Source organism: Pocillopora damicornis, chromosome 12 (assembly GCF_964200805.1).
Source record: "Pocillopora damicornis chromosome 12, jaPocDami1.2, whole genome shotgun sequence".
NCBI classification, from domain to species: Eukaryota; Metazoa; Cnidaria; class Anthozoa; order Scleractinia; family Pocilloporidae; genus Pocillopora; species Pocillopora damicornis.
In genome coordinates, this window is record NC_142681.1 from 18838588 (window position 1) to 18861269 (window position 22682).

The 22682-nt window shown below is 37.4% G+C and overlaps 3 protein-coding genes and 1 long non-coding RNA gene across 4 annotated transcripts; 2 read left to right on the top strand and 2 right to left on the bottom strand.

Annotated features, from left to right (window-relative positions):
- Positions 1-1795: 1795 nt before the first annotated feature.
- On the bottom strand, positions 1796-3790 carry LOC113673795 (uncharacterized). The gene has a single exon (XM_027190238.2). It carries the CDS (start codon positions 2809-2811, stop codon positions 1924-1926), a length of 888 nt encoding a protein of 295 aa, XP_027046039.2. The 5' UTR covers positions 2812-3790; the 3' UTR covers positions 1796-1923.
- Positions 3791-4747: 957 nt separating this feature from the next.
- Positions 4748-14432, bottom strand: LOC113673793 (serine/threonine-protein kinase MAK). Its single transcript, XM_027190237.2, has 12 exons — positions 13813-14432; positions 13626-13680; positions 12592-12713; positions 12192-12271; positions 11224-11356; positions 10630-10801; positions 9667-9726; positions 8532-8972; positions 6514-6554; positions 5898-6139; positions 5534-5681; positions 4748-5030 (listed from the first exon to the last, which is right to left on the bottom strand). The coding sequence occupies exons 1-12, from the start codon at positions 13911-13913 to the stop codon at positions 5009-5011; spliced, it is 1617 nt and encodes a 538-aa protein (XP_027046038.1). The 5' UTR covers positions 13914-14432; the 3' UTR covers positions 4748-5008.
- A 348-nt stretch (positions 14433-14780) lies between these two features.
- LOC149036860 (uncharacterized) lies at positions 14781-17241 on the top strand. Its single transcript, XM_089190337.1, has 2 exons — positions 14781-15283; positions 15526-17241. Exons 1-2 carry the CDS (start codon positions 14920-14922, stop codon positions 16689-16691), a joined length of 1530 nt encoding a protein of 509 aa, XP_089046463.1. The 5' UTR covers positions 14781-14919; the 3' UTR covers positions 16692-17241.
- A 2034-nt stretch (positions 17242-19275) lies between these two features.
- On the top strand, positions 19276-22623 carry LOC149036861 (uncharacterized). Its single transcript, XR_016181901.1, has 2 exons — positions 19276-19415; positions 20516-22623. It is a non-coding gene; the product is annotated as an uncharacterized LOC149036861 (long non-coding RNA).
- The last annotated feature ends 59 nt before the right edge of the window (positions 22624-22682 follow it).

Below are 22682 nucleotides of genomic sequence, written 5' to 3' on the forward strand. Positions count from 1 at the left end.
TATGAAAGGCAATTATTAATCTGTCTTAAATTCTCTAAAAGGAGGGTTATTGCCCTAATTAATATTTCTTACCTTTTGAAATTGTGTTAAAAGGTGATTAGAATTTCAAGTAAGAAACCAAAAGTTGGAATTGTTTGTTTAGAGCTGGTGATTTCAAAGTTCCTTTAGAAACTTGCATAATTATGCAAATTATGCTTATTGTGACGTCACAATTTTGACATGTGTCAATTTCTATAATTGTTGTGAAAGTAAATTTTTAATGCACTTCCCAAATATATATAGTTTTATAGGGTTTTGTTGTAAAGAGCAGGCTTGACAAGCATTCTTGTATAATGTACTCATTTTTGTGACAAATAAATACCACCCCCCTTGGTATACAAAGGGTTAAAAGCTGACGTTTCGAGCGTTAGTCCTTTCGTCAGAGTGATTGGATCCGATCTTTATCGGCTTAAAAAATAGCATTACAGTTACATTGTTTATTTTTTTAAGACATTTAAAAAGCTCTTAAAGAATCCTTCGAAATGTCTAGGATTTTTTGAGAATTTTCCTTACGAGCTCTAAGTGATTTTAACCAAGCCAATAACCTGAACATTCTCATGAAAAAACTGAAGGAAAATGTCGGATGCAGGGGAATTTTCTCAAAATTGAAATGCAAACTTTTAAACTTGAGAACTGGCATTTGAAAATAGGAAACTTTGACAATCAAACGTACTTAGATTACTTCAAATTTCTTGTGCGAAGATGTTTAACGCACCGTAAGAAACACCGATTCCTAATCTGAAAACGTGCAGTTTTAAATGTCAGAACTGACGTTTAAAAACTCCGATTCTAAAATCTAAAAAAGTTAAGTTTTCAGCGTAAGAACTGACATTGGAAAATACAAACACTTAGCATTACAAATGTCCCGTCGCTTAAGACTTTATGAAAGTAAAGCTGCATTGATATCGAGGCAAATTAATTATAACTAAATTAAATTTAGCGATTGATTGGCAAAACTACAACCCGACGTGTGGATACGTCAATCACTGATTTGCCCTAGTTAAATGGTATGTCACAATTGAGAAAGAGAAATTATTAGCGCAGGTTGAAAATTTGAATTATTTTTTTTCCTTTTGTCTTATTTTTAATTTGTCTGTTTCAGAAAAATCTTTCCGTCGGAAATTCATTAAGTGGAATAGCATAAACTTTTTCCGCATAAATTTATCTTAGATAAGATCGATAGAATCTTAGCGCATTTAAGATCAAAACATAGGAGTTTGTGTATGGTTTCGTATTCAGTATTTTCAGCATACATGGCTCGAAATAAAATAAAATTGCCTGCCATTAAACAGTGAATAATTCATGATTTGCGGTCGTTCTTAGAGGCAGTAAATTTATGTAGAGAATCAAGACTAGTCAAACACTAGACTTACTCATGATCCTTCGCCTAATCTTGCTTTAAATGTGAAATCGATCCTTGCTGACTTATATAAAATTTAAAGTAGTAACCACCCTCCAAAGACATTATTGTATTAAAAAATCGATGCTGAACCTAAATTATGTCGAACTTCCCCTACCGACGAAATCGACTAAGTTTCCAAACTGGTCAAATCTTTTTATACATGTTAATGTGTTTTCCCCACCTAGAAACCACATAAAAATTTTCGACTTATATCTTATTTGTTTTACACGTTATATTTATAATTGCAGTTACAGCTGAAATACAGGGACCGGAGGTAAACATTTTAATGGAAAACAAGACCAACAAATTATCCTTCACGTAAATAAAAAAGCTAAGTGTCATTATTTAGGTCAGTTCATAACAAAACTGATTTATTTTTTTCTTTTAATTTCCAAAAACATCTCACCCATTTAACTTCGTCAATCCAACAGCAGAATTCCTGCTGGTAAATCTATTTACAATTTTTTTGGCTTAGAACATTTTCACCATAACATGCAGAGTTCCTCCATTGTTTGGCGAAGTAAATTATCTCGAATTATATCGACAGCTTTTTTCAACGATGGATCAATCTCGACACACAGTGCAACTCGCCGAGCGCTTTGCTTACTTGCCAGGAATTCAACAGCCTCTTTACTCAGCTCTAGTCTTTCCAATTCATGCACAACCTCACACGATGTAACTTCAACATCTTCGTTAGAAACGCTCGGTAATGTTTCCTCGTGATTATAATGATCCCCCTGTTTTTCAGGAACTGCACCAAACGTTTCCATAGTAGGCCGTTCGATTCGACTCTCGAACGTTCCTTGTGTGTCGTTACCATGCTCTTGTCTTGTAGCGTTATTTCTCGCTGCAATCCGTTGGTTTTCGGCGAGTCTAGTTTTCGATGAAGGAGACAGTCCGCTGTCTGAGCGTTTTCTCTGTAATGAACTTCTCCTCGGACCGTTTATTTTGTCTTGGTCGGATTTTAAGATACTCCGAGAAGTATGCCACACATTTGTCTGTCCAATAGGAGGAAGAACTTTGTAAGAATTCGGATAATTGGTCGGTGCTTTCTCTACGTGTTTTACTGTAACGCGAGGACTCTTCGTTTTCTGTGGTCGTGGTACTGTTCCATTCGTGGTTTTCGAATTCTGAGCCTTGAGAATTTTTGGGAAAGATGTATTCCCGCTTGTGTTTGATGTCGTAGAAATCGTTGACGAATTTCCTATGCTTCGACCAACGAGAAGTTCATTTTTTATAATTGGCGGTAATTTTACCGCTCGGCTGTTTAGATCAAATTGCGGGAAACTTCTCGGATAAGACTGGAATTCGGCTTCCTGTTTCGCCGGCCTTGAGGCACGAATTTGCCGCCCTGAGTATAAATGCGCCATCACTTGATGTTAATGAAATGTAAATACACTATGCTGACATAACGTTCCCTGATACGCGATCCCAGTCAGCGATCAAACTTCAACGCATCGAACATCAATTTCATATCTGCCGGAATTAACAGCAAGCTACGCAGGTGCTTCGCTGGAAAACTGTATCCTCAATGCTTTCCGAATTTTAATTGCAAAATACTTGATTCATCTGAAAGAATCAAAGATGTCTTTGGCGGAAAAGAAGTGCATCGTCAAGGTAGTGCATTCATATATTGGAATCAATACTTTGATGAAGAGGTTTCAAGGATCTTAATGAAAGAAAATTTGACATATATGTGGTGAACTGTTCAGTTGACATATATTTAATTTCAGAGCCAGGAAAAAAAATACCAAAAAACTACAGGTGTTTTCTATCATCCAGCTCCGGCCTAACGTTGGCATGGTAACGTCGTGTCTATTGGAGAGGTTAAGTGGCAACTCGCTCTTCCTCGGGAGCAATTGTAGAAAGCAGGAACACTTTACCTTAATGAGTGAAACACATTACCGTAAGCAAATTTAAAAAACGCATTAGCTCAGACATTCGCGTTTGGGTTAAAAATGGTGGTGAAGATGGGAAAAAAAGAACACGCTCTATTCCTACAGAAAGTTTCCACGAAGCCACTGAAATTACTTTTTTAACTGAAATAACGTTTTTTACTCGGGATGATCTTGATTTAAACTCGGAAAAACCATCGCAAACATAAAGACAATTTGCGCTATGGAAATTGCAACCATATTCTGAGAGGAAGTCATTAAATGGGCAATTTGTAGCTCGGTGTTAAACTGGAGTATAGCATCAAAGCCTCGTATTCATTTTCTACTGTTTTATCGATGTTGGTGTTAATTTAGAGAATTTATTAATTCGTGTTCAACTTTACTGATGTTTTAAAGCCGGGATGTGCATGAAATTCAGAGCGTACCTATTCTTAACCCAGTTTAAAATAAATCCTCATAAGTATGCACTTTTGCATGTTTTTCTATTGCTCAAGCAACTAATTCCGCTCTTTCTCTATCCTTTTAATTCTCACTTTGCAAAAACAAAAAACAAAAAAAGGAAGAGGGCATTTGTTGATAATTACGTTGCGATTCAAAACCCATTTGATAATGAATTTTTTTTCCCCAAAAGCTTAATGTTGACATGTCAATGGAGATGAGGCCCATTTCCAACCCTTTCGCTCGTCGTATTGACTCAATAAATAAATAAATTTCGACATTTAGCACGAAAGTGGCTCGACGTTTGAATCCGACATCGCGCCAAAATTGGGTAACCCGACAAGCAGAGTCGCGCCATCCGAGTCCAACGCGAAGTCTGAATCAAACTCGTGCTTCTGTCGTGCTATAGCCGAACCTACTGCAATTAAGTTCGGCACGGCAGAAGTACGAGTGACCAGTATATTCCATCTCTTAAGGTCTCTTACTGCTGTGACCGAATTTCCATTTTTTTTTTCCATTTTCCAAGTTTGTTCCATTCTTTATTAACTATTCTGTATGACTAAAAATTTAATAAATAAAATAAATAAAACAAACTGAATTATTTTTACATACAGATATGTAAAAATCACGTATACACTTTCCTTACCTATTCCGAGCCACACAGTAAAATTTTATCAACATAGGTTTTTTTGGGAAATTTACCGAAGCTCATTTAATGTTACAGTTCTCTAATGAAGCTACAGAGTCTCCAATGAAAATTCAGGGCAAAGACCGCCAAAAAAACCCTCCCCTTAACATTGTGCGCACAGGTTTTCGAGACATTTTAAAACACCCAGCTATATAACATAGACACGTAAATCTCTGATTTAACACCAGTTACACTCGATCAACCTAATTTGACCAAGAGCCCAGTTGGTTTAAAAGTTAATTCTAATATCTACACCATACATTGTATGCGGAATTATTGGAACTATTTAACAGTAAGATGACAAAATTGTTTATTAAACCATTACACGAAAGAAAAACTATATTTACAACGAACGTCAGTTTTGACTCAAATTATTTATATAATTGACTCATTTACTTGCTACTTATACAGTTTATGAACAGTGTTGATCAACATGAAAAAACTCTCCGGGAATGGTATGTTCTTTCGTATCAGGTCAAATATTACAAATTCAACACCAACACGAGTCCACAATGCGAACATAAAAGACCTTATTGACATTCTCCTCTACGCGTGACCTCCTCCATATCTATAAAGAAGAAATGAAAATGTTTTATGCTGATACGTGGAGAAAATAAATTGTTTATTGAAATTACTGTAGAACTCCACCAAAGAGCTTTACGATTGAGAGTCGTGCGACCTAAACTAAAGAAATTAAAACAGTCAATGAGATCTCGAAATAAAAACAAGCGAACCCCCTGAAGCGCGGAAATACTCGTTACGTCGAGTCACAAACGTTTGAAAGGGCGGCGCGAGTTTCCTAGACCATGCCTTATGATTGGTTCAAAGAAAAACTCGCGCTACGTTCTCAACCAATCAAAGCGTAAACTAAACGCGCCTTGGTGCGTTTTCCCGCGTTAAAGGCAATTTTTACTTCGAGTTCTCATTGACTTATCGCGATATTTTCCTTTATTTTGATTGGCCGTTCTGATAACTCGATTGAAATACCCTCTATTAAATTTTTGTCCCCTGAACAAAAGGCCAATCATTCGCATATTTTGCAAGCCTGTTTATGACGGAAATAAAACTCACTTTACACTCCAGTTCGTTCGATTGTGCACTCCGCCGTAGCGGGCGGGCTGGGTTCGATTGGTTGTCGTAGCCCCGGGAGGCTGGTAAATAGATGTGCCACTTCCTTGCTTGGTCAGCGGTGGTGGCTTCCACGTAGAAGCACTGAAAACTGCAAAGAAACGAATGAGAATAAAAATATGAGTTAAAAGAAACATAAGTAAAAAACTCGATCAATAATCATTAATATACATGAATACGCCCCTATTGGAGATTTTCCGGGAGATTATATCCTGTGTAAAGCCACCACCTCCCCTCAAAGAAAAAGTCACAGACTTCCCAATCTGAGGGCGGGATCGGCTGCATAAAGGCTGAGAAAATTACTTACCTCCTACACCTCCAGCTCTGGTTTGTCCACCCCCGGCAAAGGATGGAACATATGTAGTACCTCCTACGGCATTCCCCGTCATTCCGTAAGAAGGTTTCCTTGGATACGTGGATGCCGCCGGATTATGAAGCACCCGGGGCTGATTGGTTGTTGTTTGACCAGGAAAATATCTGGCTTGTTTCATGTAGTGCTGTTTTGCACTGGGAGGGGTCTTCTTAGCGACACCCGAATCCCTCCGGACACTGAGAAATGAGAAATTTGAGAGAGAAAAGTTAGACTTTTTCTAAAACCTTTCGATACCTCGTCTATAATTTTTTTTTCTAATTGTTGCAAAATTTAAGTCTGTTAATTTTCTTATGTTTCCTTTAAGATTTGGTGCGCGTCCGGCCGAAATCGACCCATTTGCGCATGCCCAACGTTTGACCGCTGTATTGTTCAAAGAGGGAAAAAGAAGAAACGGAAGGCCAAGTTTAACGCGGGCTTAATTACACTATTATTGCGCAAATGTTTCCAGAGGCTTAACTCCGCAGGCTAGCACTGAAGCACGAACTTTCTCACGTAGGCAAAGAGGCGTTCAATTAAATTACAAATTTCGACAAACATATGAAGAACTGACCTGGAAAAGGAGTCAAGGGGGTCTGTCTTTTGAACAGCTACCTACAAGAGCAAAGTAAAGACATTGACATTATTACTGGGATACCTGTAGTAGCCGAGTCATAAAACGCCTTTGTTTTTTAGTCGTCTTTTTTTTTTCCTCCGCCACAAAATGGAAAAATTGCGTAATAGTACCCAGTAGTCATTGGGCCCTTAACACCATGACAACAGTTATCTTGATGATGATTGACGTTGTCATGCACGGACAGGACCGGGTCACACGACGAAACACGAGATTTTTGTCTATAAAACTCTTATGTCAGCCATTTTTAATTTCTTCTGGGATCGTTGTTTTGGTGATGGAGGTGCAACGTTTTTAGTTTACGATTACCTGGAGCTTCATGGTGCAAACGCTCAAAATACTTACAGACGCACGCACAAGTCGTATTGTTCGAGGCCAATCCACACTAAAAAATGTTATTGTGCGGTATTTTTGGAACGGATTGAGTCGCGAACGCTTGAAAGTCAGGAAAGCCTTGTACACCTTTAAAGCCATGACAGCCTTGTATGCTTTGTATGCTAAGTATGCCAATGTCTTAGTAGAATAACAAACACTTGTTGAAAATAGCAAAATCTTAAATCTGAAACCAAACTGCATATACTCTATGCAATCTATTGAACAACACTACTACCGTGAGACTGAAGAACAAAACTCTATTGGATGCAAATTACTTGTGAAGAAAGACGCCAAGTTGGATTCACTTGATGCTAAGCAACGTAGCTACGATAACAGTACGAATGGTAATAATTTCACGATCTGAAAGGTGAATCTTATGTTTGTTTTCATTGTAGTTGTATGGATATTCTTTTTTAATAAACACATGATCCAAAATCCTGTGTTTTTTGTGTACAAAAACGTAAGAGAGCACAATGGTTTATTTTGCTAAATTTTGCACAAAAACAAAAAAGAGCAGAATGGTATAAGTCATTGAATCCTGAAGAAAAAGAAAAACTTTTGTGTGGTAGAGCAGAATGGTATAAAACACTGGATCCTGCAGACAAAGATAAGATCATATCACAAATCCAAGCTAATAAGAAAGTCCATAGAAACTCAGTTCAATGTGATTTAGTACATTAGTTCAACACCCGTAGTATCACTACACTTGATCCCAACAATCCAGTACCATCCAGGTATCCCAGTTACCCTGCTCACAGGGTCTAGTCATAACTCGATTTCATACGTTTAGTACCGCCTAAAATTGACTAAATCGAAAAGAATTCTCCCTAAATACATATGATGTATGTATACTAAGTTAATTTCATGACAGATGTTCCAATTTGGGTCATCATTAGCCTCATCACAGCCAACCTCTTCCCTGGACTGGTGCTCAGATGCAATACAATATTTTTAAATCTCTCCTCACAAAAAATCTCAAAGTTAGCTAACCCAATCAATTCCAGACCTGCTGCAGAGTAAAGAAACAATGGTCCATTTCACAGTTGCATGCTTGGTTGCCAAGCCTTTGAACAGGAGTGAGGCTAAGGGTGACTTTGTACTGATACAAACGTTTCTGCTTTCCAAATGTAAATTACTTTGTTATCATGCTGACTAGATACTGGTCTCTATCACAACAAGGTCACCTTCAGCCTCACTACAAGTCAAAGGTTTGGCGACTGAATACACAACTGTAAAATGAGCTATTCATTTTGCTAAGCTTACATATATTGACGACAAAACCCTGTTCTGACCTTAAAAACTGGGCTTACACCTTTCAATTTCACAGTCGCACATGCAGACTATAAACCCTTAACCCCTTAACTCCCAGAGGTGATTAACATGTAACTTCTCCTTATAACATCCATACTCTTCCCAGCAAACAGGTGACGAGAAAACCCAAACTTATCAGGCAGAAGTTGTTATCTTGATCTGACACCATATTCTCTAAACTGATTTACTAAGAAATGTGTAGCAGCTAAAGGGGAGAATTAACAATCAGATCTTTGGAGTTATAGGACTGAGATATAATAATTTTAACCAACCTTCTTCGTGGCAGATCCATGACTTGTGTCAATCTCACTGAGCAGTGATTCAAACTCATCAACACTATCTTTCACCCCAGTCCCTTCTCCCCATCTCTTCCGAGCACTCCCATAGCCACTGGCATGGCCTTGAACATTGACAGCAGCCCTTTTGTTCTCATTACCACTTCCAAAATTAAATGAATCCTTTCTTTCCACTTGTGGTGCCTGTCTTTGTTGTTGCGCTTGTGGTTGTGGTTGTGGTTGGGGTGGCTGTCTTTGCTGAAGAGGTTGTGTTGGTTGGGAGGGCTTAGGTAAGTTCTGGCCAACTTGAAAGTAGGGGTATCTAAGAGCCTGCGCACATGTAGGTCGCTTCTTGGGATCCCACATCATCATGTCCCTCATAAGTTGAATGGCTTCAGGGCTTGCATTTGGTATCAAGTCTTTTAATGCTGTTGGCATCTAAGTTTAAAAAATTTTGTGGATGTTTGGCATCAATAGCCTCTTTCAGAAAAGGCTGCTGATAGTCTAAAAGATGGCTGTGCCATAAGGCAGGATCCAGACACAAGATCCTGCTAACAGGCTTAACCCTACTTAAGAGTCCATTTAACCCTTTCATTTCCAAGATCTCTTAGTAATTGTTCTTACAGTCTGCCATACATTGCTTATAATTTTAGTTTGGAGAATTTGGTATTGAATCAAATGATAATCCACTATTTGATATTTTTCTACCTTCTCATCACTTGTCTATGTGAGATTGTATTAGTATTGTAAGGAGAAATTCTGTCTTGGTCATGACTGGGAATGAAAGGGTTAACAGACAGCAGTGAGGGGTCTTAAAGGCGATAGTAGACTGCTAGTAACCATTGTTCATTGACACCCTTTTTATTTTAGGAAACAATCTCATATGGTGTTACCCACCAATAATTTCTCTACCACACAATCAGAAGGTATGAACTTCAATTCTTATGGGGACCCATAAAAAACTTTTTGTCACATGTGCATGGGAGATGATGCACATTTTTCCTTATGTTAAAAAATTTTTAACGTGGCCTGTAACATTCTCCATACAAGTTAAGAAACTTCCTTATACAACTAAACAGATACCATACCAAATCACGGAAGTTTCTATTTATGCTAAATAAAATAAACTAACCACTTGCATAAACTTGAAATTCATAGCTGCTGCCAGCTTGTGACCTTCTGGCCAGTCTTCCTGATGAAGAAAATATAAGAAAATATAAGAAAGATTATTATCATAAGAACTGAAACAATTACTAGCCAAAGTAAACTTTAAATTATTGTTTTAGATGCATATCCATCATCGGGGAGATGCTCTAAGTGGTGTTCTCCTTTTCAGGCAGCAACCGGTAACATTTACAGCCTGTAGTACCTCTTAATACCGTGTAAAACTGAATGGAATTCATGAAAATTTGACAAGTAAAAGGATTGCTTTACTGGTTTGAAAATTTATTTTACCTGTCATGCTTAAAATAAGGGAGAAAACTGTCCAAGAGGCTTAAAATATAACTATGTAGACTACATAGCAAAAAAAATCATGACATTTTTTATTTGGCAAGGAGGCATTTCTGACAGGCCTGTTGAAATTTCAACAGCATGCTTTCTAGATCTTCAATATCCTGCAAATAATTTACATATTTTTTTTGGCAAGGAGGCATTTCTGACATGCTTGTTGAAATTTCAACAGCATGCTCTCTAGATCTTAAATATCCTGTAGTTAATTTATATTTCACAATGCCAAACAACTCACATACACAAGGCAATAAAATGACAGTATGATGAATCTTTTTATCAACAATGATTATAATTTTTCTTACAATGAAGCCATTGCAAATATAAAAAGTTATTTAGTAGACAAGCTTAAGTATAATCAATGCAAGAAATTGCCTGCCTCTTAAATATTCCTGCTCTAGCAGGATGCATGTGGCCATTATATGCATCACTAACAACAAATTTTGGGAATAACAAATAATTCTGTAAGCTACAAGTATATTTGTTTAAATTTGCCTTCTGTTTGCCTAGTAGTGGCACAATTATTGTTGGGCCAACAGTGTCAAGCTGTCAACAGTATCTAATGTACAAGTGTGTGAAAACTAACCTTTGATGGTGTGCCAAGAACTTTGCATATCTTGAAAATCTCATCAACTTCACTACTGCCAGGAAAAAGAGGCCGGAGAGTGTAAAGCTCTGCCATGATACACCCCACAGCCCACATATCAATTGGTGAACTGTAATTTGTTGAGCGTAGCAACACCTCAGGTGCGCGATACCTGTCAGATAAAAAATAGAACTTAGAAGCTTACAACATATTAGAAAATTGAAGATGGATAATTACATACAGTGCACTTATTGACTGAGTGGGAGGGCCAGATGGGAAAATATTTGGCTCAAGGTCATAACCTACCAGCTGAACCCATTGAAGTCCATGTGTCTTGGCAGAGAGCCAATTCTTTCCTGTTTGGACTTACCCAATTCAAGGCTGATTAGCCTTTACTGCCCCAGTTTACACCACTGCATGCAGCCCTCATATATGGATTTTTATCCAGTGATATTTGTCTGAATAATAACCTTTCCTAACAGAGGTCTCAGAATACTACCCAAAGTGAAAAAGAAATTTGAGTCTTCAATAATATCATTATCAACTTAATAGTATTAGAAAAATTTTGCTGTTTGTAGCTATTGTAACTCTTACCATCTTGTAGAGACATAATCTGTGTAAGGAGGACGCGATCTGATTTCTCTTGCTAGGCCAAAATCAGCAATCTTCACAAGCTCTGGTCCAGTACACAGCAAGTTTTCAGGTTTCATGTCTCGATGAAAGAACCCTGTGTGATTCGAAGCAATATATAGATTATTTAATAAAATACAGCTCATACATTTTTTTAGCTTTTGTTTGTTATATCTTTAAATAGCAAATTTGATTTAATGTTAAATGGAGTAAATAATTACAATTTTCTCACTTTCTCTTGATTGAAATAATAGACTTGATTTAAACAAATTTTCCACATCTCTTCACCCTTTAACTCCTAAAATCTGACTGTTAATGCTCACCTCTAGCTGCAACACATTTCCTGATAAATTAGTTCTGAGAATTTGGTCCTCAAAGAAAATAAAAACTTCTCCCTGATAAGTTTGATTATTCTCATTGTCTGTTTGCTGGATAATGTATGGATATTAAAGGGGGAACTTACATTTCAATCATGTGTGGGAGTTAAAGGGTTAAAAGAGACATTTAACCCTTTAACTCCCAAGATCTAATTAGTAATTCTCCTTACTGTCTGCCATATAATTCTTATGTGAATTTTGGAGAATTTAGTATTGGATCATGAACTACCAATCCCCTAATTGATATTTTTCTTTATTCTCTTCAGTTGTCTGCTTGATATTGTATTAATATTGCAAGGAGAAATTCCATTTTAGGCACTCATGGGAGGTAAAGGGTTAAGGTTCATACTTACTCTGAATACCAAAGATTTTGGTTAAGTTTCTTTAACCCTTGAAATTCAAATGAGTTGTTATGTTCAGTCTGAACCTAGAGAGTGCTCAGACAAAACTTTGATATATAACATCACTTATACATTGTACATCTCCAAGTGATGTAAAATTTGCATCAGACAGAAAAAGCATCTCAGCTCTCGACCATTAATAGCCCCATCTTACCATGTTTGTGTATGAAGGCAAGGCCTTGAAGAACTTGATAAATGATATTCCTAATCATAGATTCTGGAATCAATTTATCCCTGAAAAAAAAAATGTAATGACAATTGAAACAACATACCTTTAAAATGTAGTAAATATCACAATGAAGAGGTCTCCATTTAACCCTTTCACTTCCAAGATCTCTTAAGTAATTCTCCATACTGTCTACCATACAATGCTTATAATTTAAGCTCTGAGAATTTAGTATCAGATCAAACAAAAATCTCATAATTGATATTTTTCTATATTCTCATTATTTGTCTGCTGATTTTATATGGATATTATAGGGAGAAAGTATGTCTTGATCAATGCTTAGAGGGGAGGGTTAATGTCAATTTTCACATTATAGCTATATTTTTACCTGCTTTTCATCATCTGATATAGATTTTCTTTCATGTACTCAAAAACAAAATATAACTGGTCATTTTCTCTTATAACTTCCTTCAGCTTCACCACATTTGCATGGTTTAATTTCTTTAGTGACTAGAAAAAAAAAAGTATAACAATGATTACCATTCACTAAAAATGTCCACATAATTTGGCGCATTAATGTTTTCACTAAGCATATTGAATTTATTAGCAATGTCTAACTAGCAATAACAGTCTCCAGTTTGAAATCAGTGCCTCAGTATTGCATTTGCTTACAGTGAAGTATTAAAAACAGCAAGATATATATTAAAATTACTAGTAAAAACTATATTTATTTCTACAGCTCAGATCAAACATGTTAATTTCACCACATAAAATCCAAAAACTTCATGTCACCACAAGAATAGTAGTTTTTAAGACAATGACAAATTCCTTCCTTCTTTGACCTAACTTTGCATAAAGCACATGGACCTTGCCACCCTTGCTTTTCCTTTTTAACAAGAATTAAAAGTCAGTCAACCAGATCAAGGTTGTTTCCTTGGCTGAACAATTGAAGACAAAATTTCTGCACAGCCTCATACTTCATTATGCTTACAGTTCTTGGATAAAGAAAACAATGATGCGGAAAATAGATTATCTTTGTTTTAGAACGACATGGGGTTATACAGAAATCTTTCCCGATTGATTCTAAGGGGAACTGGGTAACAATGAATTGTGTAGGCTACACACACCTATATGCTAATGCAATTTATCAGACAATCTTTAGGTGCAAATGATAATCTCTTAATTATGACAGATTATCCCTTGCGCTGGACTGTGCATTCTAAAGGCTAGAGAATTTTTATTTCACAGTTCACCAACGAGTAAATACAATATACCTGATACGTCTAATAATAAATATCACACCTAGAAAAATATGGTTAAACCTCCTCAGTTTATCACGGAACAAAGTGACTCCTTTTGAAACTGAGACGTCCATATCTTTCCAAATTAAATCCAGAAGGCCTAATGAAGTGATAAACCTACCTTAACTTCGCGGAGATTTATACATTCTTCCCATGAATAATACTTCTTTTTCATTCTGAAAAATTAAAACAACAATTGGTTTTACGGAAGCCAATTAACAAAGTGCTAAAGTGTTAAAAATTTCAATAATCCTCCATCGTGTAAGGATGAATTGAAGGACACGCACGGATGAAACATCTGAGCTTACATTTTAATTGCAACTGTCTCTCCTGTGTCATGATTTCTTGCTAACACAACTGATCCATAAGTTCCATCCCCGAGCGTCTTTAAATTCTGATAGCGTTTCATCTTTGCCAAAATTTACGTTCTTTTCAAAACACAAATAAGAACAATATCTCGTCGTAAATAGCTCTCAATACTGCAAAGCGGCTTGTTCATATGTTTTCTTCTCTTTTTCCGCATATGCACGACCTCGAATTCGCCATCCAAGCGAGCCAAAACTGTTATCTCGCTGCTATGTCCACAATCCAACAGAAAAATTCAAGATCGGGGTTCCTTCTTGAAGAAATCTAAGTAAACACAGCTACTCGCATTCTGTGTTCTTCCCTGTTTCGCTTCTTAGGCAACACAGATTGTAAACAGATCAAACACTGCATTTAAAGAATCATTTACGAGACATTCACTCTCCAGATTTTGCCACCGAAAAATGCTTCGATCACTCAACAAGATACAGACGTTCACGGGAAATAAATGACTTCAATGATAAAAGCAGTCGACTTCGGTTAGAATTATCAATGCTCGTGTTCTTTACAAATTTCATGTAGCTTATGCAAAATGCCGCTTCCCATGAAGCAAAGCAGTCGATCTGTTTCCTGGCAACGAACTACAACAAAAACCTACACAAATCGACTACGTCATTTCACATCTGTCGAAGATTAGGGTATGAACTTAAGGGGGGATTCTACCTGAAATTAGCTCAAAATATTGTTTTTTTGTTTTCTTCAGAAATGCGAGGTTCAACTATTCGACTTTACACTGACGATCGTTTTTACCGAAAAATTTTAAAATATAAATGAGAAATTACGTTAGAAAAGAAGAGGTATCTAAATAGAAATCTCGTTTCCATGGCAACCAAAACAGCATTTTTTGTTTCTTACTTGTTTACCAGCCTGTTTGGAGCTCAAAATATGTCAAACAAGCCCGAAACGCCCCTTAGAATCCTTGTGCTATCTTACATGAAGGGGAAAATAAGAAATTGAAAGAGTAACACTGGAGACGAGTGAGAGATTTTTGTGTGAAAGTTGTCACAGTGTATTGCGAAATATTGAACTCCTTTTGTCTCTTTTGTGCTGGAATGACTGGAAAGAAGAAAAGAACCGTTTACAGGAAAACTAGGAAAAGAAAGGGGCATGGAGGAGATCGTAAAAAAGCGCAATTACTGAAGAAAAGCGGTTGCAACAGGAAGAGTGAACCAAACGAACCGACCCCAGGAACTTCGCACGATCAGTCTGATCTGTCAGATTTTGGCGAAGAAAGCGATCAGCTTCCTAGTTCTTCAAGGAAGAAGATGAGATTCCAGAGCTCAGAAGATGAGTCTTCTTCAAGTTCTGATGAAAACAAAAAAGTTTTCGAGGTAGCTGAGGTAGAAAAAGGATACAGGCTCGTTGATCTAAAGAGCTTCTCTTCTGTGCTCTCAACTTTACACAAATGCGAAGAAGGTGAGAAAAATATCACACATCATAAATATGCTTTTCAGCCCCTTGAACCTAAAGAAAAACGATAGTTAGAATTATTTGCAGAAAAGGAGTTTTATTATTGTTTAATCATTTTTTCTGATCTTTCTTCACTGCAACACTTGTACACATTTATGGAGGTGTGAACTAATGCTCCAACATTGTGGTTCTGTTTGGTTCAGTAACTATAGCTAATAGCATCCTTTTCCGTCATGTTTTTAATATAGGAGACCTTACTATTGAAGAAAATACCGCTAGCCGTTATGGACTGATGTCAGATCTCTCCATTCACTGCAATTCTTGTGATGAAAGTACTCCTTGGCAGACATCACCCAACCTTGCCAAGAAAGGCAAATCATTTGATGTCAACCGGAGAGCTGTCTACCACTCAATAGAAACTGGAAGTGGCTACGACGGACTCTCTTCTTTCTGTGCGATAATGAACATGCCTTGTTTGTCAAGAGCTGCTTACTACAAGCAAGTTGATGTAATTTTGGAAGTACTGGAAAGTGAAGCAAAAGAAGAACTAAAAGGTGCAGGCCAAAGGCTCCGAAAGCTAATCATGGAGGAAAATGGCATCTCAGACAGCACCACAATAATTGATGCTGCTGTTAGCTTTGATGGCACTTGGGCCAAAAGAGGTTTCACATCACTAACAGGTGTTGTTTTCGTCATCTCAATTGACACAGGAGAAGTTTTAGACTATCACGTGATGTCTAAATCTTGCCGTAAGTGCTCCCTAAAGAACTCACAATGTGAAGGGAATGTGGAAGAGTTTGAAGAATGGAGGAGGGAGCATGTTGCATCTGGAGATTGTGACATCAACTTCGAAGGAAGTTCACCTGCTATGGAAGCAGAAGGAGCTTCTGTTCTTTGGAATAGATCCATCGAACTTCATAACATGAGGTACAAATGGATGGTGTCAGACGGGGACAGTAAGGCCTTTAACACTGTTCAACATGCCTATGATGACTGTGAAGTTATTAAACTGGATTGTGTAGGCCATGTGCAGAAAAGGATGGGCAAAGAAAGATGTGTACGAGGAAAAACCCAGAACCCAAATGAAAGCATCAACGCAATGGTTTGGGTCCGGTGTCCCAAACATAAACACCATGGAGTGAAAGTTGTCCGGTGTGCTGCTGCGTCTGCAGTCTGCCACTTCCACAGAGGTGCAGAAAGCAGAGAAAGATTGATGGAAAGGCTTTCAATTCCTGGAGGTGCATTTACTGAGGATGCATTTCGACTAAGAGATAATTCAAGGCTTCGGAAAGCTGATAAGCAGGCAACGGCCAAGGAGAAGAAGCGCCGGCAGGGATTGCAGCTTATCCGTACTCAAAGAGAAGCGGCTCTTCGTGAAAAAGAAGATGTTTCATATGAAGCTGGGGCATTCTAACTCTTGCTCTTGCCTATCCTAATTATATTTGAACTTATGGCTACTCATTGACTTCATAATTTGAATACAGGAGGTGTTTAATTTTAAAATCTTGTAACTTTAGGCCTTTTTTTCTCAAAACGTATTTTTTAATACTTGAGAAAAGATTACTCAAGAAGTATGAGAGCTATGGACCTGAAATTTTTAGGGATTGCTGATCTAATTGAGTTATTTGGGATGAGTGAAGGAAAATGCCATAGAGGTCTTTCAAAAGAAATGATTAAACAAATAGTGATCATGTGTTAGATGTGTAACTTGACACCAGTGCTGTGATGTCAAATTTAAAAAATTCTTGAAATCCTTCACTCATCCCAACAAGTATTCAATATTCTTTAGAATAACAGCAAAATATTGGTATTTCATTGAAACAGTTTCTAACAATCTTTACTCAAGTACATATAGGTGAGACACTACAAGTTGTTAATTGAAATGACCGGTGTCAGGTTACATTTGCTGCAGGTGTGACATAACACCTTTTTTTGAAAAATATAGTTCATAAGCTTTCCAGTGATATATAGTTTTAGATAGTTGTGACCAAAACTTAAATTCCTACAATTATTTGAAAAAATGCACTTTTTTTAGGTAGAATCCCCCCTTAATGTAAACAAAATTTCTTGCATTTCCGGTAAAAGTCTTCTAAATATACGCTTTATTTAGCAATTTTTGTGTGACCTTATTCTTAAAACATCAAATTTGAAAATAAAGTAACAGTTTAGCCTTTAGGTGTCTAGAGAGGTTGTCTCTAGGTAACATTAATTATTAAAAAACAGTTAAATAACCAAACATCGGTCTAGATTGATGTATAAATGAATAATTTATAATGTTCAGGAATTATGGATAAGAATGCGTGATTGCAGAGAAACGTGGGTCGTGTGTAGCGATCAGGCTGGAAAACTTGGCTTTATTGGCACTTTAGACGAGGTCGAGTCTCCAAACCATTTTCTTTTTTTGATATTTTTTTAAGCCTTTTTGGGGGATTTTCGGCTATTTTGAGCAAAGTGTTGATTTATTCCTCTGATCATGGCAATGCTTTCTGTACTGATTTAAAACTGAGAAAATATTTCTTCCACATTTCAGTGTATAAGACAAGAGCCCATTTTAAAAGGCTCCTGTATAACACCAGTATGTCTGTTATGAAAAAACATTGGAGAGACGGAACTGCCCAATACTGAATTGCAAATGGCCAAGATTCGCGTGCACAACTTGTTTCAACAAAATGGTTCAAAGAATAAAATCTATATGTTTCTAAATAAATTTTTTATCTAGGCTCTCACTTTAATTTACCACAAAAAAATCTCCAACAAGTACATGTAAGTCAGGACCGTTCGGCCTTCTAAACAGGTCTCTTGGTAAGGATATGGAAACATTTATCTCCCCTTTTTCAATAACTGAACTTCTCTTAAGCATGCTTAAAATAATGGTAACATATTTACAAAATTACATGCTATTTACACATTTACACAAGAGTTTAATGCAGTTTTTAGTCCCTTCTCACAGGACACTTCTCTCAATTTAATTTCTAAGTTAGATATTAGCTGGGGAACCAGTCGTTATTTCCGCTTGAAGGAGGGGGGATGGAGGATTTTGGTTGTACCACGATAATATTTACCTGATCATCCTGAGGCATTCATTAAGCCTTATGACCCTCCCCCTCCCCCTCATTAGCAGCTAATTGACAGTCCAACCCCCACTTTTAACCTCCGTCGGCGACGACTGATCCTCTCTCTTTCCCCCCTGAAAAATCACGTGAAAACACAAAATCCTCCAAAATCCTCCCCCCCCCCCGCGATAAATATGACCGGTCCCCTATGAAAATGACAACTTAGTTGAAGGACCCATGAAGCCTTTCGGTTCTGTAGTCCAAGCCGACAAAGGTAGTTTAGTTCCAGATTAAGTGACGTCAAAAGTATCATCGAAAACCTTTAAAGTCCTTCAAATTAAAACTCTTCGTCTCCTGCATGTTTGCAGTCATCAATGTGTGCCACTGGACGCTTAATTGAGGCAAATTTATGCAATAACTTTGATATGACCAAGGTTTTGGCAAACAGTAGTGCGCACTGAAGTTTGAACCATGATGAAATTCTTTCTCTCAGTAGCTGGACTTTATTTTCTTTATGAACTCATTCGTACCCGTCCTATTTTACGCGTTCTTCAACTTTTTCGTTCACAGTTACATCCAATACATCGGTGCTAGACTCAAATATAGATGCTGAAGGGATAAGAAATTGCTTCATAGAGGCATTGAAATGGTCTTTTTGTTGGCCATCGTTCTCTCACAGGTTTAGCAACAGCACACACTCTTCTGGTCAGTTCGATATGAATAGACATGTTAACTGTCATTAGCAATGTAAAGTCGATTTCTCAGTAATGAAAGTTCGTGTTCTCCTACGCATCGGTGTTGATAGCAAGCTCCCCTTCTTCCAAAGAAGTCATATCAACAGTTACATAACTCTTTTCACTGTCTGAATCTCGCTCGTCGCTCGGTAAGCAAAAAGACCTCAATGCATTTGCAATCGCGCAATACACAATGGCAAGTATAAACAGTAGGAAACTGGACCCAAGTGAGATTCCCGGACGTGGTGTCTTGAATGCGAGCGAGACAAGAACCAAAGAAGCTAGAAACGCGCAAACGGGAAACAAGTAAAGATAGATGAGATGTGTTGAGAGGCACCGCCGTTTACACACGTGAGTCCCTTTCCTGCTCGGCTCCAACTGAGAAACAACTTGAGGTTTTTCTTCTCGTCCCATCTCCTCGTCGTTTGCCATTTTTTCTACACTGCGTGTTATAAATTACAATGTGAGCTTCTGATGTTTTTAGGTCGACCAATGCTTTTCTTGTCCTGGTATTCTAAAACCGCGGTTTTCACTATATTTTCTAAATAGCCTTATTAGTGTCGTGATTTCCTTTATATACAATTCGCCGGAAACGTTCCATAGACGTCACGTACGGGAGTTTAAATTAATGTAAGGTCAACAACTGAAGTTATCGATCATTTACACAGACAGGTTACCCTTCCAAACCGAAAACCAAAAATACTTAAGGAAAAAATGGTTCTTCTGCCTGAACAAACTAAACAAAGGGATGTTCACCACGAAATTTTTAGAAAACGAATTTCCGCTTTTTCACCAAAAGGTTTCACACTTTTAACATTTACAATAAAACTTGAAACGACTTTTCTTTCGATTCCCTGAATGCAGTCCAAATCCGGATTACTGTACATCAGTATAGAGGAATTTGAGAGAAGATTCGTTTGTTTTCGGCGACCCAATAAAATGTTTTAGTTTTTTACCGATATTTTGGCCTAAGGTAGTTTCAAAGTTGTTTTTTACTCTTCGTGAATTAAAGACATTGAAATAACGCCGCGTGTTTACCCTTGTGGCGAGTGTAGAAGCCAGCGGAGAGGTCAAAAGAGCGAATTGGGTTGTTCCTGTTCACATAGTTTCAATTTAACGAGATATAGTCGTGTACAGAGGCACGCAAAGCCATTTTAGTATTAAATGCTGCCAGTGGTAAATACGAACTGAAACAATTTAATAGCTTTCTTATGTCGACTTATGGGTAAATACTGAGTATCTTCTACGCCAATATAGAGCTTTTATTGTTGTAAGATGTCCGAGTTAACGTATTAACTTTAATACAATAATCTCAGGTAAACATGAGTAAATCGGCATGCATTACTTGTTGATTACTTTGTTTTCTTATTGTAAAGATTTACCAGATCAAAGACAGCGACTCGCGGACTCATCAATCATGTTTAAATTTGGTTGTGTATGTTTTTTTTAAGGTGGCACTGACACGTTCAATTACGAACGCCCTTCGTGTAATCAGAAGAGGCCAGAGATGGGTTCGTTGCATGAAAACCAAGTTACGGTTTTCTTGTGAAGATGATTTTTGCTTCACCGTTAACGACAGCGAACACTCAAATTGGAAGTATTTAGAAACGTTTTTAATTCTTGTGAGCGCGATCATGAACGGTTAAATCAAGAGTTAGGTGCTTCATTTACTTTGTGTCAAATGGATCTAATTGTTAATTAAGCTGAAACAGAACACAAAATTAGAAATATCCTGAGACAGAAAACCTTAATTTCCTCGCAGGATCAAGTAAAATATTCGAGTATTGAGTTAGGATGACCGAGAAGGTGAAGTACTTTTATCAGATTTAAATGATCAGTCATGTTCTGTACAGATGTTATGAAAATAGCCATCAGGACTTATATTTCAGTCATCGTCATAGTCTCTAAAAATTAGACGGTCTTTGCTGTTAGGCTTCGATAAACGTAGCAGGGAACGATAAGAAGGGAACCGTCCATGTTAGTTGAATTAAATCACCCATTTCTTAACTCTGGGATGTAATGCGTTTGCCGCTCACTTTTTCAAGGCGATTGACAAGAAGTTGGCCGGACTACTCCTACGTGCCTTCAATTTAAGCTTATAATTGGCTTAACATTTCATTTGCCAAGGAGCTACTTTGGCATTCACCCCACGTTAACCGCAAAGCTCAATTCAGTAGCATAGAAAAAGCAGACCATACCAGCTGTCCGTCAAGAAGCTTGGGAACGAATATATATATTGTTAGCACGGTTGCTAATTTTAGCCCCCAGGTCCCCAGATTGGAAGTGCTCTGTTTGGGGCAAGCGTTTACCTGCAGTGTGGTAATGATTTGTTATTTAATTAACTGGGATTGTTGAATGAAGACTGATAACCTGACCTGAGTTCTGTAACTGCAAACAGCTTAATTCGATCTCTCATCATGTCAAATGTAATAAGGCATTTTGGGAGGCGAATCTGTGATCTAATGGCACGGCAGAGAACCACAAAACGAGATAAATCTATTACGGGAAACGAAAGTAAAAACAGTGCACTAAAAGCAGGATGACCAAACAAGAGATTCGTAATAACGCTGGCCTTTGGGCATCTATTTTAGACCCGTGAAAAATTACACTTCAGAAATGCGTTGCTCTAATTACAAAAGTACTTCAAAAGACCCCGATTCATCATAAGAATGCAGTGTTTTTACAAGTTGTGTGAAACATCGATAACGAAGAACGCACTCAAAACCGTTTGAACTTTGCAAATTTTGCTCATCGTCATTCTTTCAAAGATGGAAAGCGCAGGATCTTTAGATGACAATGAAACCTCCAGCTTTACAATACCAGGCGACATATGGAACTGTTTTTCTTGCAAGAATCCATTCAGGATAGCTTTCCTGCGTGTCTACCCGTTTCTAGCATTCGTTGCTGGGATATTAATTCTCGCAATGGGATTCAGGAAAAATAACTTGAAATCCGAAGGTGTGAGAATGGCAGGTGTTAGTTTGGTTTATTTCAGTGTGCTTTGGTTCATTTTGGGGAATTTCGTGGACTTTTGTATTAACATTTATGGAAAAGATCTCCATGACACTGAAGAAGGAAACATAACAGCTGCTAATTAGACAGGAGTGGTACTGATTGATGATTTTTCGGAAGGGCACTGAGCTGGATATGAAAGTTTATTGAGAAGAAATGACAAGAGAACTCTTCGCATTGTATAGCAACTGTAGATTTAGATGTGATAACCGTTATCGTTGAAGGTGAAAAAAATATTAGAAGACGTAACTGTGTATGTGGACGGGGACAGATTACTGTAGAGGAAAGTAGGAAGACTTTGATTAAGTATTTTGGAATAAATAGATTTTATAATATGATGTCGTCGGGTAAAGCCTGAACAGCGGCTAAACCCCTTAGTTACGAGAATTTAGTCTAAGATCAAGATAACAACTTCTAGATGATCAGTTTTAGTTTTCTCATTACCTGTCTGCTGGATATTGTTTGGATATTATAGGAAGAAGTTATACATGTCAATAACTTTTGGAAGTTAAAGGTTGGGAAAAAATTAGAAAATTGCGGTTCATCATACAGCAAACTTTGTGGTAATGGCTTCTCATAAACAAACTGTTTTTACTGGAGTGAAAA

What these genes read in the sequence shown, in the direction of transcription:
- LOC113673795 (XM_027190238.2), bottom strand. Translation starts at nt 2,811, where the DNA reads ATGGCGCATTTATACTCAGGGCGGCAAATTCGTGCCTCAAGGCCGGCG.
- LOC113673793 (XM_027190237.2), bottom strand. Translation starts at nt 13,913, where the DNA reads ATGAAACGCTATCAGAATTTAAAGACGCTCGGGGATGGAACTTATGGA. An exon ending in TAAATCTCCGCGAAGTTAAG is followed by an intron (nt 12,714 to 13,625) that starts GTAGGTTTATCA and finishes TTTTTTTTCTAG; the next exon opens with TCACTAAAGAAATTAAACCA. An exon ending in TATCAGATGATGAAAAGCAG is followed by an intron (nt 12,272 to 12,591) that starts GTAAAAATATAG and finishes TTTTTTTTTCAG; the next exon opens with GGATAAATTGATTCCAGAAT.
- LOC149036860 (XM_089190337.1), top strand. Translation starts at nt 14,920, where the DNA reads ATGACTGGAAAGAAGAAAAGAACCGTTTACAGGAAAACTAGGAAAAGA. An exon ending in TTTACACAAATGCGAAGAAG is followed by an intron (nt 15,284 to 15,525) that starts GTGAGAAAAATA and finishes TTTTTAATATAG; the next exon opens with GAGACCTTACTATTGAAGAA.